Raw genomic sequence first — 15,650 nt, 5'->3', positions numbered from 1 at the left:
TCATACTCTAACACTTCCTCTGGTCCGTTTTGCTGGCAAGCCGCGATCTATCCCCAGTCTGTTCTTGCTGGACTGAAAACCTGTAGCCAGCACTTGATCGCAGCCCATCCTGCCCCTAATTAGAACATAGAACATAGAACACTACAGCGCAGTATGGGCCCTTCGGCCCTCGATGTTGCGCCGACCTGTGAAACCATCTGAAGCCTATCTGACCTACACTATTCCATTTTCATCCATATGTCTATCCAGTGACCACTTAAATGCCCTTAAAGTTGGCGAGTCTACTCCTGTTGCAGGCAGGGTGTTCCACACCCCTACTACTCTCTGAGTAAAGAAACTGCCTCTGACATCTGTCCTATATCTACCACCCCTCAATTTAAAGCTATGTCCCCTCGTGTTGGTCATCACCATCCGAGGAAAAAGACTCTCACTGTCCACCCTATCTAACCCTCTGACTATCTTATGTCTCTATTAAGTCACCTCTCAGCCTTCTCCTCTCTAACGAAAACAACCTCAATTCCCTGAGCCTTTCCTCGTAAGACCTTCCCTCCATACCAGGCAACATCCTAGTAAATCTCCTCTGAACCCTTTCCAAAGCTTCCACATCCTTCCTATAATGTGGTGACCAGAACTGCACGCAGTACTCCAGGTGCGGCCGCACCAGAGTTATGTACAGCTGCAGCATGACCTTGTGGTTCCGAAAATTGCTGCTCTTCGTCCCCAGGGGCGACTCATAGAACATAGAACAGTACAGCACAGAACAGGCCTTTCGGCCCTCGATGTTGTGCCGAGCAATGATCACCCCACTCAAACCCACGCATCCACCCCACACCCGCAACCCCCCCCCCCCCCCCCCCCCCCCCCCCCCCCTCCTTTAACCTTACCTTTTAGGACACTACGGGCAATTTAGCATGGCCAATCCACCTAACCCGCACATCTTTGGACTGTGGGAGGAAACCGGAGCACCCGGAGGAAACCCACGCACACACGGGAATCGAACCTGGGACCCTGGAGCTGTGAAGCATTTATGCTAACCACCATGCTACCGTGCTGCCCTGTTTATTTAATTTCTTCCCATCTCACCTAGGTACCATTACCATCAGGATCAGTACCCCGTCCCACAGGTGGAGATTATAAATGCCTTTTATTTTTTTTTAATTTAGAGTACCCAACTTTTTCCAATTAAGGGGCAGTTTAGTGTGGCCAATCCACCTACCCTGCACATCCTTAGGTTGTGGGGGCGAAACCTATGCAAACACGGGGAAAATGTGCAAACTCTACACCGACAGTGCCCCAGAGCTGGGATTGAACCTGGGACCTCGGCGCCGTGAGGTAGCAGTGCTTTCCACTGCGCCACCGTGCTGCCCACTATAAATGCCTTTTAAACGTTCTCACTGTTCACATGTTTTCATTCCCCCTTTCTTGGGGTGTGGCTATTTATTAGACCATTTTCCGGGTTGGCTGGGACATTGTGAAAATACAGGGCGTATTTAGCTTTAATTGTTTTCTTGCCACCTTTGTCAGTAGTTTCTTATGACTTAATTTTAAACTTTTTTTTTTCTGAAGTTTGAGCCGAGGGTTCCTCCTTTGACGAACTACTCTCTCCTCTAGAGTCGCTCGAGGACTCAGATTTGGTTTCCGGACCGGCTTTGCGTTACTGCATTTTTTGCTATTCTGCTTCTGTTTCTTCAAGGCAAGGGTACAAATAGGACGAATTACTCGTGGGGGAACTGATCCCCCCTGAGGGTGTCACTGACCTTTTTGGTGGTGTTTCTGATTCTTCACATAATTGCTTCTTAAGTTCTTTGATTTTGGACCTGATTTGAGACTTGATTTCGGACTTCAGTTCCTTCACAGTGGACTTCTTACTTTGGCTTCACATTTTTCCTTTTTTAACTGTTCGCTTACTGCCTTCAACTGTTCTTTCCCAGCGGTCATTGCGCGATCATGTTGAGATTGACTCGTAATTTCGTTTCGCTGTCGAACCTGGCCCAGAACGACTAGGGACCATTTGGTTCGTTCCTTTTCTTTCACACAGGTTGTTTTTCCCCAGATCATTTTGATATCATCCAAGGACCATTGTCCTTTGGAGGTATTATACATTTCTTCAATCTCAGTACAGGTTTTGGATAATTCAAACTGTTGCTCTATATACTCTTTTAATTGCCAAAATATCTCATCTATGGAAACCTCTTGTGGGGCCTGCCCATCTTTGACTGTGGTAGGCAACTGTTTGTCCTTTTCCTCTGCCGTAATACCAATTATTTTTATTTAGACTAAAGCCATGAGGTTTTTCAGCAAGGCCAGCATACCTATCCTGTATACCTCCGAAATGCAGATGTCTTTCGGGACTTGAGCCGACTACCATACCAGAGAAGTTCGAGGTTGCGTAAGAGGGGCTGAGGACATTTTTTAATGAAGAGGTGTCTTTACGTCCAGGGCCCGATATAGATTCAATGTCCAGATCTCCGATTCCTTTTCCTCTCGCGATCCTGCTCGCAGCATCAAATTGTAGGATCACTTATTTTCTAATAAAAGGCAGGGACCGGTGGTAGTTTGAGATTGCGTTTATTGCAAAAAGGTGGTTAGTACAACTTCAAATACAAACAAAACAAACAAAAGCCCAGTGTGGCAAAAGAAAGAGAACAATGGAAAGAGAACAAAGAAGAGCAAGTGCACCACGTGCACCAAGAGCTTTTTACCTGCACATTCTGGTACCGTCCCCCTCTCTGCCCCTAATTGGCTTACACATTTTGAATTGTGACTTCTGAATGGTGCTCCATTCCATCATTCACACAGGTATCTAAATTACTGGCTGTCCACATTTGCAGTCTGGATCTTTAAAGACTGGTGCAGCATTTCACGTTTATCACCACGAAACTACAAATGTACAATCTGACCTTCACTCAGAACAATACGAGCTTGTATTTCTTTTACAACCCAACTAATTCTTTATTTGTTCCGATAGTTCCCACGGTAACAATATTTTCAAAACTTGGTTAAATATTTCCCCACAGTACCTCCAAACAGCCATTCCTGCAGAGGTTCTGGTACACATAAATCTCAGGTCCCTAGGAGTAACTCAGAATGAAGAGATCATGGCAACCCCCATGGTACCGTGGACAAACATGCAAGATGTGCTTCCGATGATAATGCATCAGTTGAACATTCATGGAATTGTAGTCTTTGACGTTTATAAACATTAGGGACTCCTCCATGGAGCCTCTATCGCCACATAGGTGCAATCTATGGGAAGCCTGAGATAGCGACAGAGTCAGTGAATTTCACGGCCTGGCTATCGTCCAGAGAAAACCTGACATAATGATGACCGTCCTGTAAAGGGCAGAGGTGACCGTCTTCATCAATGTGTTGCGGACTACAAGATACCACATGGTTCCCATGTTGATCCTTGGAAAGACCAGGAGGCAAAAACATTGAATGCTGTGGGTACCTTCAAAGCCACTGACAGGGGAAAGCCTCCTAATCCCCATGGTATCAGGTCTTCCCAAAGAATGTAGTTATATGTGATGTACTAGATTACGGGACAAACCCATCACTGCCTCTCACTCACTTGTAAATAGGACATTTTGACAGACCTGGTGAGTCGTCTCCATTGTCTGGGTCTCTCCCCCTCACCCTCCTGCTCATGCTCTGACTCCCCTTGACCATGTCCCCAGGTGAGACCCCAGGTGCTGGAGCTGCATTTAACGACACCTCTCCTTCCTTCACATCCTTCACTGCATTAAGATTCTGATCAAGGCAGCATTGAGATCATTCGCCTTTTTGCCTTCTTTCTGAAATGAAACTTTGAAGACAAGAACAATTAAAGGGTAGAGAAAGTGAAACTCCGAATAAAAAATTATTTCTGATTAAGAAACCAATAGGAAATGTTGGGCTCCATAGCTTTTGCTGCCTGACTTGCATGCTGGCTGATTCAGCCTTGTCCCTGAGATGCTAATACACACATTGAGTGATCAAGATGGCATCTCAGAAATGTGACATCTTGAGCCCAGTGTGGGATGATAAGGTGTAAATGAAATGAGTGGCCCAAAGTAGCTCTGCTGTCCTATCAGTGATGTGACATACTAATGACCAATCTCATGGTGAATGAGTGGAAGCCCTTTGGCCAGTTATGAGTGGCATCCATGGTGAACACATGACTGGCCTACATTGATTGAATGCCATATACAATGCAGCTGTGCTTTCCTCACTATTGCCTGCATTTACAAAGTTTACCTTTCTAGGTATGACTCTAGAGATGCAGCAAATGTGATGTGAAGCTAGTGAGTTATGTGAGTCCCTTTAACAGCAGTAATGAAAGCATTGGGGTGGCACAATGGTTGGCACTGCTGCCTCACAGAGCCAGGGATCCGGTTCAATTCCAACCTCTGGTAACTGTCTGTGTGGAGTTAGTACATTCTCCCCATATCTGCGTGGGTTTCCTCCAGGTGCCCCAATTTCCTCCCACAGTCCAAAGATATGCAGGTTAGGCGGATTGGCCATGCTAAATTGCCCCTTAGGTTAGAGTTGCAGGAATAGAGTGGGGATTTGGCCTAGGTAGGGTGGTCTTTCAAAATGGTCGGTGCAGACTCAATGGGCCAAATGGCCTCCTTATGCACTGTAGGGATTATATGATTGGCCTTCAGTTGCTATCTTGCCAAGGAGGTCTCTCTCCTTTGTAACTAACCTGACTTCTGTTCACTCTTGTTGCACCAAGTGAGAGTACATCCCAAGAACAGGCCCCTTAGCCCAGAATTGCAATCTTCCCTCACTGCCTCAGACCCCACTCGACGAGATTCACTTACTTTCATTTTCAGCAATCACCATTACTGTGGACGGCATAATGGTGTATCTCCACTTTTACTTCCAGACTGAATTTAAAGGTCTCTTTCTCACTGTCCGTGTGCCAGTGATATATCTCCAGTCTCATGATATGAAAATAGAGCTTCTTGCTATTGTTTCCAGCCTTCCTCAATAGTACTGGAACCCTTAAGTTGTTACAATGGACATTCTTCCTCCCCTCCTGTCCGAGCCCATCACTTGTGAAGTGCCTTTGTCCATGCGGACCTCTACCATCCCTTCTAGGGGCTATGTGCAAAGTCACCTACCAAAATGAAACCCCCATGAGAGTTTCTCATACCTCTGTCTTTATTATGTCTTCCCAATCTACAGGCTGCAGATGCCTCCAGTTACCATCACCGTTCCATCTGCAGCTCATTACAGAGTCTGCCAAGCCCAGGGGCAGAATCTGTGAAAAAGCCCTGCACATCAAGATGTGCTTTTTCCCTGCGGAGCACACAGCCCCTGCCCCTCCCTGTAGCTGGAGTACACCATACTCCCAATGATTGCTCCTGCTGCACGCCTGTACAGTCTCCTATCTCTGACTTCTGACCACATAGCCCCTGGACTGCCTATAAACTGACTCCTTTCGACTTGCTCCAGGCCTTAGCTTTCACAGAATTCCCTGATGCCATGAAGAATACGGACAACAATGCCCTCTCCCAAACCACACCCATACCTTTGTCCCTAATGTGGCACACTAACAGCACCAAACCCCCCATCCCTTCCTATTTTGGAGGCTTCAGTGCATCCCCTTTCAGTCAAAGATGTAAAATTCCTTTAATCCCCTTTGTTAGCATTTCATGCGCCGTTGTTGGGATCCAGTTTCCCACCTCTCAATCTTTCCTCTGTCTTCCATCGTTCCTCTACCTCCTTGTTTCTCTGCCTTCCATTGTGCTCTATTGCCTGTCCTCCCACTGTTTTTGCACAGTTTTCCTATCCCTTTGCCCCCTTTGTCTTTGCCATCCTCACTTTCCCTCCCACCACAACCCCAGTCAAAATTCTCATCTGTAAAAGTGCCTGCATGAGTCCTGCAACACAGTGGTGTCCTTGTAGAGAACGTTGGCAAAGAGCAAGAGCAGACCAACCCTACAGCCCCAGCAGTGTGGCATTCAGTGCAACAAGAGCAGTGCAGCGCTATGGCAGGTAAGCTATGTATGTCGCCCTCACCTCAAAGTCGAAAGCGACTGGGCTCACAGGCACGTCTTGTCTGGCCCACGAGCAAATTGAGGTCTGACTTGTGCATGCTACACATTTTTAAACCGGTTTAAGGCGATGTAACTTCCCACTGGTGTGACCCAAGATTAGAAGGAGATTCAGGCTAGTAGCTGTTTTAATGAGCATTCATGAGATTAAAATGAATGCAAATGGAATTCATGCCTCTAGGCAGCGGGTGACCCAACTCGTCCTAACCCTCCATCGGGAGAATTGCAAACTGTTTTTACAGTGGCGGGTTTCCGACTTTTTGCCTGCCGCTAAGTTAACCACAAAACCCCCAGTCATGCAGGAGCGGAATATTCCACCCGTAATGTAGGTTTGGAGTTATCTGCAAGTCAAATATAGTAGGGACGGCAGGTTCACTTCCCTGAAGGACATTCTTAGTGAATATGTTGGGTTCTTACAACAATTCAGTGGTTTTAATGGTTGTTTTCCTGGCCCAAAATTACCAGATTCATTGAATTTAGCATTACAACTTGACATGGCAAGATTTGTATTCGTGCGGGGGTAGATCTTAACTTTATGCAGCTGTTTTAACTTTAAACAGGGGATACTGAATCATTTTGCATCTCTTTCCATTTCCAGGTTTTCAACTATTTTAAGTTCAGGTCAAGATTGACCCCATTAGCTTTAAGAATGAGAAATTGGTTTTCATTGCACCAATTTGTTTTCTGGGCAGCAAATGAGGACACAAAAATGAACAAATTTGGAGAATAAAATGTTCCACACACACAATCTGAAACTGTTGGCAAAGGCAGCTTGCCAGTCATCCTCAGTGATAGCCTGAAACAGGCATTGGGCTCCTCAAGTTTGTTAATGAAGGGCTCAATAACTGAGGAAAGGTGTTGAATGGAAGAGGCCTCCTGTACTCAGTTGTTCAGTCCCTAATGCCACTAATCTGTAAGCAGGCAGTTGGTAAACCACCACTAAAAAGGTAAATGTATTTTTTCATCTTAGTGTGGAGCGGGGAAATTGGGCTAATAAGTGGCAAGTGATAGACACACTGCATAAGTAACAGGCAGTGACCATCTCCAACAAGACAAATTTTAATCATCCCCCCTTGACATTCAATGGCACTACTATCATTGGGCTGTGGGGAAGAGCAAGGGAGTAGGACTAATTGGTGAGCCAACCTACCAAAGAGTCGTCACTCTGACTAGCCTACTGTGACTAGCCTACTGTGTTGTATCATTATTTGATTTTATAATTCCTGTCGAACAGGAGCCAGCGAGAAGACTGTTGAGTTATTTCACCACCTAGACGGGTTCTGCATAATGCTGCAGCTCATGTGTCACAGATGTTTGCAGCTGTTTTAGCCTAATAATGTCCTACCTGCATATTCTTTGATTAGATAAGGTTAGAAGTATTTATTTGCTTCCATTTATATATTTTGACTATTTTCTAATGTATGATTAGTGTCTTACTATGAAGACGGAAATTCGCCTGTAGATGCCTTACACAAGACAGCAGTGGACTATGCTTTGGCTATAAAGTTGAAACCAAAGGACCCTGAGCTGCATTTCCACCTAGGTGTTGTGTTAGAAGAACATTACTATGCGGCTGTTATTTATGGCGTGGTGAAAAGGGTAAGACCAGCTGTAACATGTTAATTCCAATTGTTGCATATTTGAAAAGGAAGCTAACTTGTCAAAGTATAAAAACTCCTTTTATCAATAAGAAGTCTTACAACACCAGGTTAAAGTCCAACAGGTTTGTTTCAAATCACTAGCTTTCGGAGCACTGCTCCTTCCTCAGGTGAGTGCTCCAAAGGAGCAGTGCTCCGAAAGCTAGTGATTTGAAACACACCTGTTGGACTTTAACCTGGTGTTGTAAGACTTCTTACTGTGCTCACCCCAGTCCAACGCCGGCATCTCCACATCATGGCTTCCTTTTATTAAAACATCAGAGTTTCAACTTTTCCATTTCTTTAAGGTTTTACTATTTCTCAAGGTGTTGGTACTCTCTCTCTGTCTCTTAGATGAAAAAGGTGAGGCGGCACGGTGACCCAATGGTTTGTACTGCTCCCTCACGCGCCGAGGTCCCAGGTTCGATTGCAGCTCTGGTCACTGTTCATGTGGAGTTTGCACATTCTCCCCATGTCTGCAGGGCTCTCATCCCCACAACCCAAAGATGTGCAGGGTAGGTGGGACGGCCACACTAAATTGACCCTTAATTGGGAAAAAAATGTAAAAAGAAGAAAAAGGTGATTATTAAACTATTTTGTTCAAAAGGTTTCTTATGGGGGGAGGGGGGGGTCACGTGACGTGAGCACGAGCAGCTGCGTTTTCAGCTCTGCTCATCTTGTAATCATTTATTTTAACCTGGTGCACATTTCATATTTGTCTTTTTCTTGGGATGTATGTTTTGCTCTATGTTCCTGGAGGATCCTAGTTGGAGATTTGTGAAGAGGAGCCAAAATAAATAGCAGAGAATTCTCGTTTGACCATGGCTGGGGTGTGGCCGAGCTTGCAGTGGCTTTGTTGCTGGCGAGCGGGCTTTTGTCTCAGCAGGGCTGTGTGCATCCAGATGATGGCCGCCATTGAGAATGTTGTTCTGGATGAAGATCTCGGCTAGGTGCTGTAGGTCTTTGAAGATCTGTGAGGTATCCTTGGAAGAATGGTGGAGGCAAATGAGAGAGTTCTTGCATTTGATTGAGCACTTTCCATGGACGCCTTCGAGACAGTGAGATTCTGCTTCGTGTTGTGTCACTTATCCGTGTGTGCGTGGGTTTCCTCCGGATGCTGCGGTTTCCTCCCACAGTCCAAAGATGTGCGGGTTAGATGGATTGGCCATGCTAAATTGTCCTTCATGTACAAAATTGCCCTTAGTGTTGGGTGGGGTTACTGGGTAATGGGGATGGGGTGGAGGTGTGGGCTTGGGTAGGGTGCTCTTTCCAAGAGCCAGTGCAGACTCGATGGGCCGAATGGGCTCCTTCTGCACTGTAAATTCTATATGATTCTAAACGTTGGTTAGGCCACATTTGGAATACAGTGTCCAATTCTGGTCACCACACTACCAGAAGGACGTGGAGGCTTTGGAGAGAGAGAGTACAGAAAAGGTTTACCAGGATGTTGCCTAGTATGGAGGGTATTTAGCTATGAGGAGAGATTGAATAAACTGGGATTGTTCTCCCTGGAGAGAAGGAGACTGAGAGGCGACCTGATAGAATACCTGAGGGGTATAGATAGGGTGAACAGTTGGAGGCTTTTTCCCAGGGCGGAATTGACAATTACAAGGGGGCACAAGTTCAAGGTGAGAGGGGGATAGGTTCAGTGGAGATGTGCGGGGGAGGTTTTTTTTTACACAGAGGGTGGTGGTGGCCTGGAATGCACTGCCAAGTGAGGTGGTTGAGGCAGATACGTTAGCGACCTTTAAGACTTATCTGGATAGACGGGGTATAGAAGGATACAGGCGTTTGGTCTAGATAGGACACGTAATCGGCGCAGGCTTGGAGAGCCTAAGGGCGTGTTACTGTGCTGTACTGTTCTTTGCTCTTTGTTAAAAACAATGACCTTCAAAATAGTTTGGCCCATACTCACAATAAAAGAGACAGGAAGCCGTTTTAAAAATCTGATTTACTGTGTTATAAAGTTATTATTATGCATCTTCTTATTTAAATCCATTGCTGATGTCATCAGTAAGTGCTATGACATAATTAGCTGTTGTTATTGTTGCCAGTGTACATTCATATTTAACTGCCATTAGTCCTAATTCTATTTTGTCAGATTCAATATTTAGCTAGTTGCTCCCATTTTTGAGTCCATACTGTATTTTACACTTTGTTATTTTTATATATTAAAGAAGATTAACATAAAGCGTTTTCAACTACCCTTTTCTGGTCAAGTTGTCACATCTTTTTGGCGACGGAAATTAAAAGCATTGGCGTTTCAGCACATTCAGCACAAAATCTAGCTAAGTTTAGCGACAAAAGACAAGTTAGCAGCACCATGGCCATGTATTTGGTCTATCAGTGGGTTTGTGGGAGAGAATGAGAACTGAGTATGTGGAAAGGTTGGAATGATTTTTCTTGGCAAATGGAATCACAGATGAGGCTAGAAAGTACTCAATTCTCCTGAGTATGTGTGTGGTGAAAACTTACAAGCTGGTGTAAGTGTCCTTCCTGTTCCTTTTTTTGTTTACTCCCTGTCTATTCCTTTCTTTTTCCCTTTTCTTCTTGCTGTTACATTTTTGATCCACAAATGATTTATGCACAGGCGTCTTTAAGGATTCCGTGTCAGTGGAGGGTGACACGGAATCCTTGTGTCCGTGGGGGGAGGAGTTGGGGCTCATATTAGATGATGAGGTGTGGATTGAGGCCCTTTGCAAGGTGAACTCCACGTCTTAGTGCACAAGGCTTGGTTTGATCCAACTTGAGGTTGTTTTTAGGGCTCAGCTGACCAATTTCAGAACGAGTTGTTTCTTTGCAGGGGTAGAGGAGAGGTGTGAGCACTGTTCAGGATGTCTGGCTAACCACGCGCACATGTTCTGGTTTTGTCCCAAGCTTGTGGGTTTTTGGGTCATCTTCTTTAGCACTATGTCGGCAACTCTGGAGATTGAACTGGAGCCCTGTCATTTAGTGGCCATATTTGGGATGTCAGACTTGCTGGAGCTGCAGGCGGGTGCAGGAGCTAATAGCCCAGGGGCAAGTACTCTGGGCGGAGGATCCATCGCCACCCAGTGCCTGGTTGTGGCTGAGGGATCTGATGGAGTTCTTATATCTCGAGAAAGTTTTTTTAAAATATTTTTTTATTCTCCTCCTTTTTCACATTTTCTCCCAAATTTACACCCAACAATAAACAACAATCAGTAACAAATGTAATGTCAATCCCCATATCAATAACAACGATCCCCTCTTCCCACCAAACCCCCAAACATGAGCCCGCATGTTAACACAAACAAATGACAGAGAGGAATCAGGAATCACCCAGAGTCACCATTAATATATACAGTCCCCCCTCCCCAACCCTCCCAGCCCCCAACCCCCCGAATGTCCGATGTGATCCAATTCTCGAAAGTGCATAATGAATAACGCCCATGAATTGTAGAATCCCTCCATCCTTTCCCTCAGTTCAAATTTGACCTTTTCAAGCGTCAAGAATTCCAGCAGGTCCCCCCGCCACGCCAGGAAACAGGGTGGAGAGGTTGAACTCCACCCTAACAGGATCTGCCTTCGGGCGATCAACAAGGTGAAGGCTACAACATCTGCCTCCGTGCCCGTTTCCAACCCCAGCTGCTCCGACACCCCGAATATGGCCTCCCGAGGGCCCGGGTCCAGTTTCAGATGCACCACTTTAGAGATTACCCTAAACACCTCCTGCCAGTAGTCCTCCAGCTTTGGACAGGATCAAAACATTTGAACATGGTTTGCGGGCCTCCCCCCCCGCAACGTTCACATACATCTTCTGTCACCTCAAAGAGCCGGCTCATCCTCGCCCTTGTAAGGTGCGCTCGATACACGAGGTGGAGGCCTTCACCCTCCAGAGCACCTAACACCAGAACCCCTCTTCCATACCCTCTCCCAACTCTTCCTCCCACTTTGCCTTGATCCCTTCCAGCGGCGCCCTCTCCTCCTCCAAAATAGCCCCGTAGACCGCCGATACTACTACTACCACCTTCTCCAGTCCCCCTGTCGTCAGCACCTTCTCCACCAATGTGGAAGCCGGCTCTACTGGGAGGCTCTGTAACTCCTTTCTGGCAAAGTCTCGAACCTGCATGTATCTAAATATTTCCCTCTGCTCCAGCCCATACTTCGCTCCCAGCTCCTTGAATCCCGCAAAACGACCCCCAAGAAACAAATCTTTTAGTGTCCTAATTCCTTTCTCCTCCCATCTCCGAACATTTCCATCCCACTTCCCTGGCTCAAATCTATAGTTCCCCCGAATTGGCATTTCCCTTGACCCTGCCCCAACCCGAAGTGTTGTCGAAACTGCCTCCAAATTCTCAACAAAGCTATTACTACTGGACTCCCTGAGTATCTCCCCGGGGCCATTCAGAGCGGCGCTGTCGCTAGCGCCTTTAACCCGACCCCCTACCCAAACTCTCCTCCATTCTGACCCATTGGAAGTCAACCCCTCTGACCCAACTCCATACCTTCTCCACATTCGCCACCCAGTAATAATGCATCAGGGGCAAAATTCTCCAACCCCCCGCAGGGTCGGAGAATCGCCCGGGGCCGGCGAAAATCCCGCCCTCGCCTTGGCAGAAATTCTCCGCCACCCGGGAATTGGCGGGGGTGGGAATCACGCTCCGCCAGTCGGCGTGCCCCCTGCGGCGATTCTCCGGCCCGCTATGGGCCGAAGTCCCGCCGCTGAGAGGCCAATCCCGCCTCCGTGGCTTGAACCACCTCTGGTGGTGGCGTGATCGGCGGCGCGAGCGGGCCCCCAGGGTCCTGGGGGGGGGGGCGCTGGGCGATTGGACCCCGGGGGGTGACCCCACGGTGGCCAGGCCCGCGATCGGGGCCCACCGATCGGCAGGCGGGCCAGTACCATGGGGGCACTCTTTTTCTTCCGCCGCCGCCACGGCCTCCACCATGGCGGAGGTGGAAGAGAATCCCCCAGCACGCATGCGCTGGTGGTGACGTCAGTGGCACATGCGAGAACCGGCGAAGGCCTTTCGGCCAGCCCCGGCGCCAGGCGGCGGGCATCAAAGGCCGTTGTTCCGGTTTTGGTGCCAGTCGGCGTGGTGCCAACCACTCCGGCGCGGGCCGAGCCCCTCAATGTGAGGGCTTGGCCCCTAAAGGTGCGGAGAATTCCGCACCTTTGAGGAGGCCCAAGGCCGGAGTGGTTGGCGCCACTCCGCTATGCCGGGACCCCCCGCCCCGCCGGGTAGGGGAGAATCCCGCCCCAGGTTCTGAAGACCCAAACCCCCTGCCTGCCTTCCTCTCTTTTTAATTCTGGCCACCTTCCCTCCCCATATGAACACGGTAATCATCCCTTCAATCTCTTTGAAAAAAGCCTTTGGCAGGAAAATCGGCAGGCATTGAAAAATAAACTGGAATCGCGGCAGCACATTCATTTTAACCGCCTGAACCCGACCCGCCAGTGACAGAGAGAGACCATCCCACCTTGCCAGATTAGCTTTCACCCTCCCCGCTAAACCAGAAATGTTGCACCTACGGAGCCCCCACCCCCCAATCTCGAGCAACCTGCACCCCCAGGTATCGATCTAAAGTGAGTCCCTGCTTTACGGAATGGCAGCCCCACCCCCCACCCGCCCTGCCCCCACCCCTGGCTGAGACACCACAAGTATTCACTCTTGTCTAGATTTAATCTGTACCCTGAGAAAGACCTAAACACCCGAAGCAGCTCCGGTATTCCCCCTATTTAATAACAAGTCATCGGCATATAAGGACACCCTATGCTCTATCCCCCCCCCCCCCCCCCCCCACCCCGCTTTATCCCTTTCCATACAGCCAAACTTCTTGATGCGATGGTCAATAGCTCAATCACGAGTGCAAACAGCAGGGGAGACATAGGACATCCCTGCCTAGTCCCACGATATTCTGAGCTGATGTTATTTGTGCGGACACTGACCCTCCTAATGTTCGAAAAGAGCTGCCTCCCTCTCACAAACCCCGTCTGATTTTCACCTATCACCTTTGGGAAGCACTCCTCCAGCCTACCTGCCAGTACCTTCGCCAATATCTTTTCCGTCCACGTTTGAAAGTGATATGGGCCTATACAACCCACACTCTGTCATATTCTTATCTTTCTTAAGTAACAGGGAAATCGATACCTGCCCCAAAGTTTGTGGTAATACCCCCTTCCCTATCACCTCCTGAAACATCCCCATCATCAGCGGCGGTACCAGCTTATTTTTGAATTTTTTTAGAATATTCCACCAGAAACCCATCTGGCCCTGCCACCTTCCCCGACTGCATCCTCCCAATATATCTCGAGAAAGTTTTTTTTAAAAATAATTTTTATTAAGATTTTCACAAAATATAAACAACAAAACAATATTAACCGATTAACCATTGTAAAAACCCAAGAACAACACCCACCCCCCTACAAAAGCAACTACTAAATCGAAAACAAAAAAAAAGCAAACAACAGAAAGGAAAGAGATAACACCCGCCACATCCCACAAACCCATACACACTTCTCCCTCCCCCCAAACCCAATCCCCCCCCAAACCGGGTTGCTGCTGCTGCCAGCCTATTTCCCTACCGTTCCGCCAGGAGGTCCAGGAAAGGCTGCCACCGCCTAAAGAAACCCTGTACTGATCCCCTCAGGGCAAATTTCAGCTTCTCCAATTTGATAAACCCCGCCATATCATTGATCCAGGCCTCCACGCTTGGGGGCCTCTCATCCTTTCATTGAAGCAAGATCCTCCGCCGGGCTACGAGGGACGCAAAGGCCAGGACACCGGCCTCTTTCGCCTCCTGCACTCTCGGCTCCACTGCAACCCCAAAAATTGCGAGTCCCCAGCCTGGCTTGACCCTGGATCTCACCACCCTCGACACCGTCCTTGCTACCCCCTTCCAAAACTCCCCCAGCGCTGGGCATGCCCAAAACATATGGGCGTGGTTCGCTGGGCTCCCCGAGCACCTAGCACACCTGTCTTCGCCCCTGAAAAACCTAATCATCCTCGTCCCAGTCATGTGGGCCCTATGCAGCACCTTGAACTGTATGAGGCTAAGCCTTACACAGGAAGAGGAGGAATTCACCCTTTCTAGGGCATCCACCCACGTCCCCTCCTCAATCTCCTCACCCAGCTCCTCTTCCCATTTACCCTTCAGCTCCTCCACCGAGGCCTCGTCCACCTCCTGCATTACACGGTATATGTCCGAAATCCTCCCTCCTCCAACCCACACCCCCGAGAGCACCCTGTCCCATACCCCCCGTGGGGGCAGCAAGGGGAACCCCTCCACCTGCCGCCTGGCAAACGCCCTAACCTGCATGTGCCTAAACATGTTCCCCGGGGGGAGCCCAAACTTCCCCTCTAACTCCCCCAAACTCGCGAACCTCCCATCCACAAACAGGTCCCTCAACCTCCTAACACCTACCCTGTGCCAGCCCAGAAATCCACCATCGATGCTCCCTGGAACAAACCGATGGTTCCCCCGTATCGGGGACTCCTATCGAGCCCCCCACTTCTCCCCTATGCTATTTCCATTGTCCCCAAATTTTGAGTGTAGCCGCCACCACTGGGCTCGTGGTATACCTCGTTGGAGGGAGCGGCAACGGCGCCGTTACCAGCGCCTCCAGGCTCGTGCCCACACAGGACGCTATCTCCATCCTCTTCCATGCTGCCCCTTCCCCGTCCATTACCCACTTATGCACCATCGATGCGTTGGCAGCCCAATAGTACCCACAGAGGTTGGGCAGCACCAGCCCCCCCTATCCCTGTCCCGTTCCAAGAACATCCTTCTCACCCTCGGAGTCCCATGCGCCCACACAAATCCTGTAATACCCCTGTTAACTCTCCTAAAAAAGGCCTTCGGGATAAGGATTGGAAGGCACTGGAACAGGAACAAAAGCCTCGGGAGCACCGTCATCTTGACGGACTGCACCCTACCTGCCAGTGACAGCGGTAACATATCCCACCTTTTGAACTCCTCCTCCATCTGCTCCACCAACCTTGTGAGGTTG

The 15,650-nt window shown here is 48.5% G+C and overlaps 1 protein-coding gene across 6 annotated transcripts in view; it reads left to right on the top strand.

Moving 5' to 3' along the window:
• LOC119971545 overlaps positions 1-15,650 on the top strand; it is a 189,266-nt gene that overhangs the window by 77,632 nt on the left and 95,984 nt on the right. For all 6 annotated transcript variants that reach the window (XM_038807223.1, XM_038807241.1, XM_038807231.1 and 3 more), the window contains one exon: positions 7,474-7,643. In XM_038807223.1, coding sequence (XP_038663151.1) covers positions 7,474-7,643 — 170 coding nt within the window. The remainder of the gene's footprint in view (positions 1-7,473; positions 7,644-15,650) is intronic.

This window comes from Scyliorhinus canicula, chromosome 1 (genome assembly GCF_902713615.1).
Source record: "Scyliorhinus canicula chromosome 1, sScyCan1.1, whole genome shotgun sequence".
In the NCBI taxonomy this organism is placed as follows: Eukaryota; Metazoa; Chordata; class Chondrichthyes; order Carcharhiniformes; family Scyliorhinidae; genus Scyliorhinus; species Scyliorhinus canicula.
Note: the sequence above shows the minus strand (reverse complement) of the source record. Positions and strands in the feature narration are given on the sequence as shown.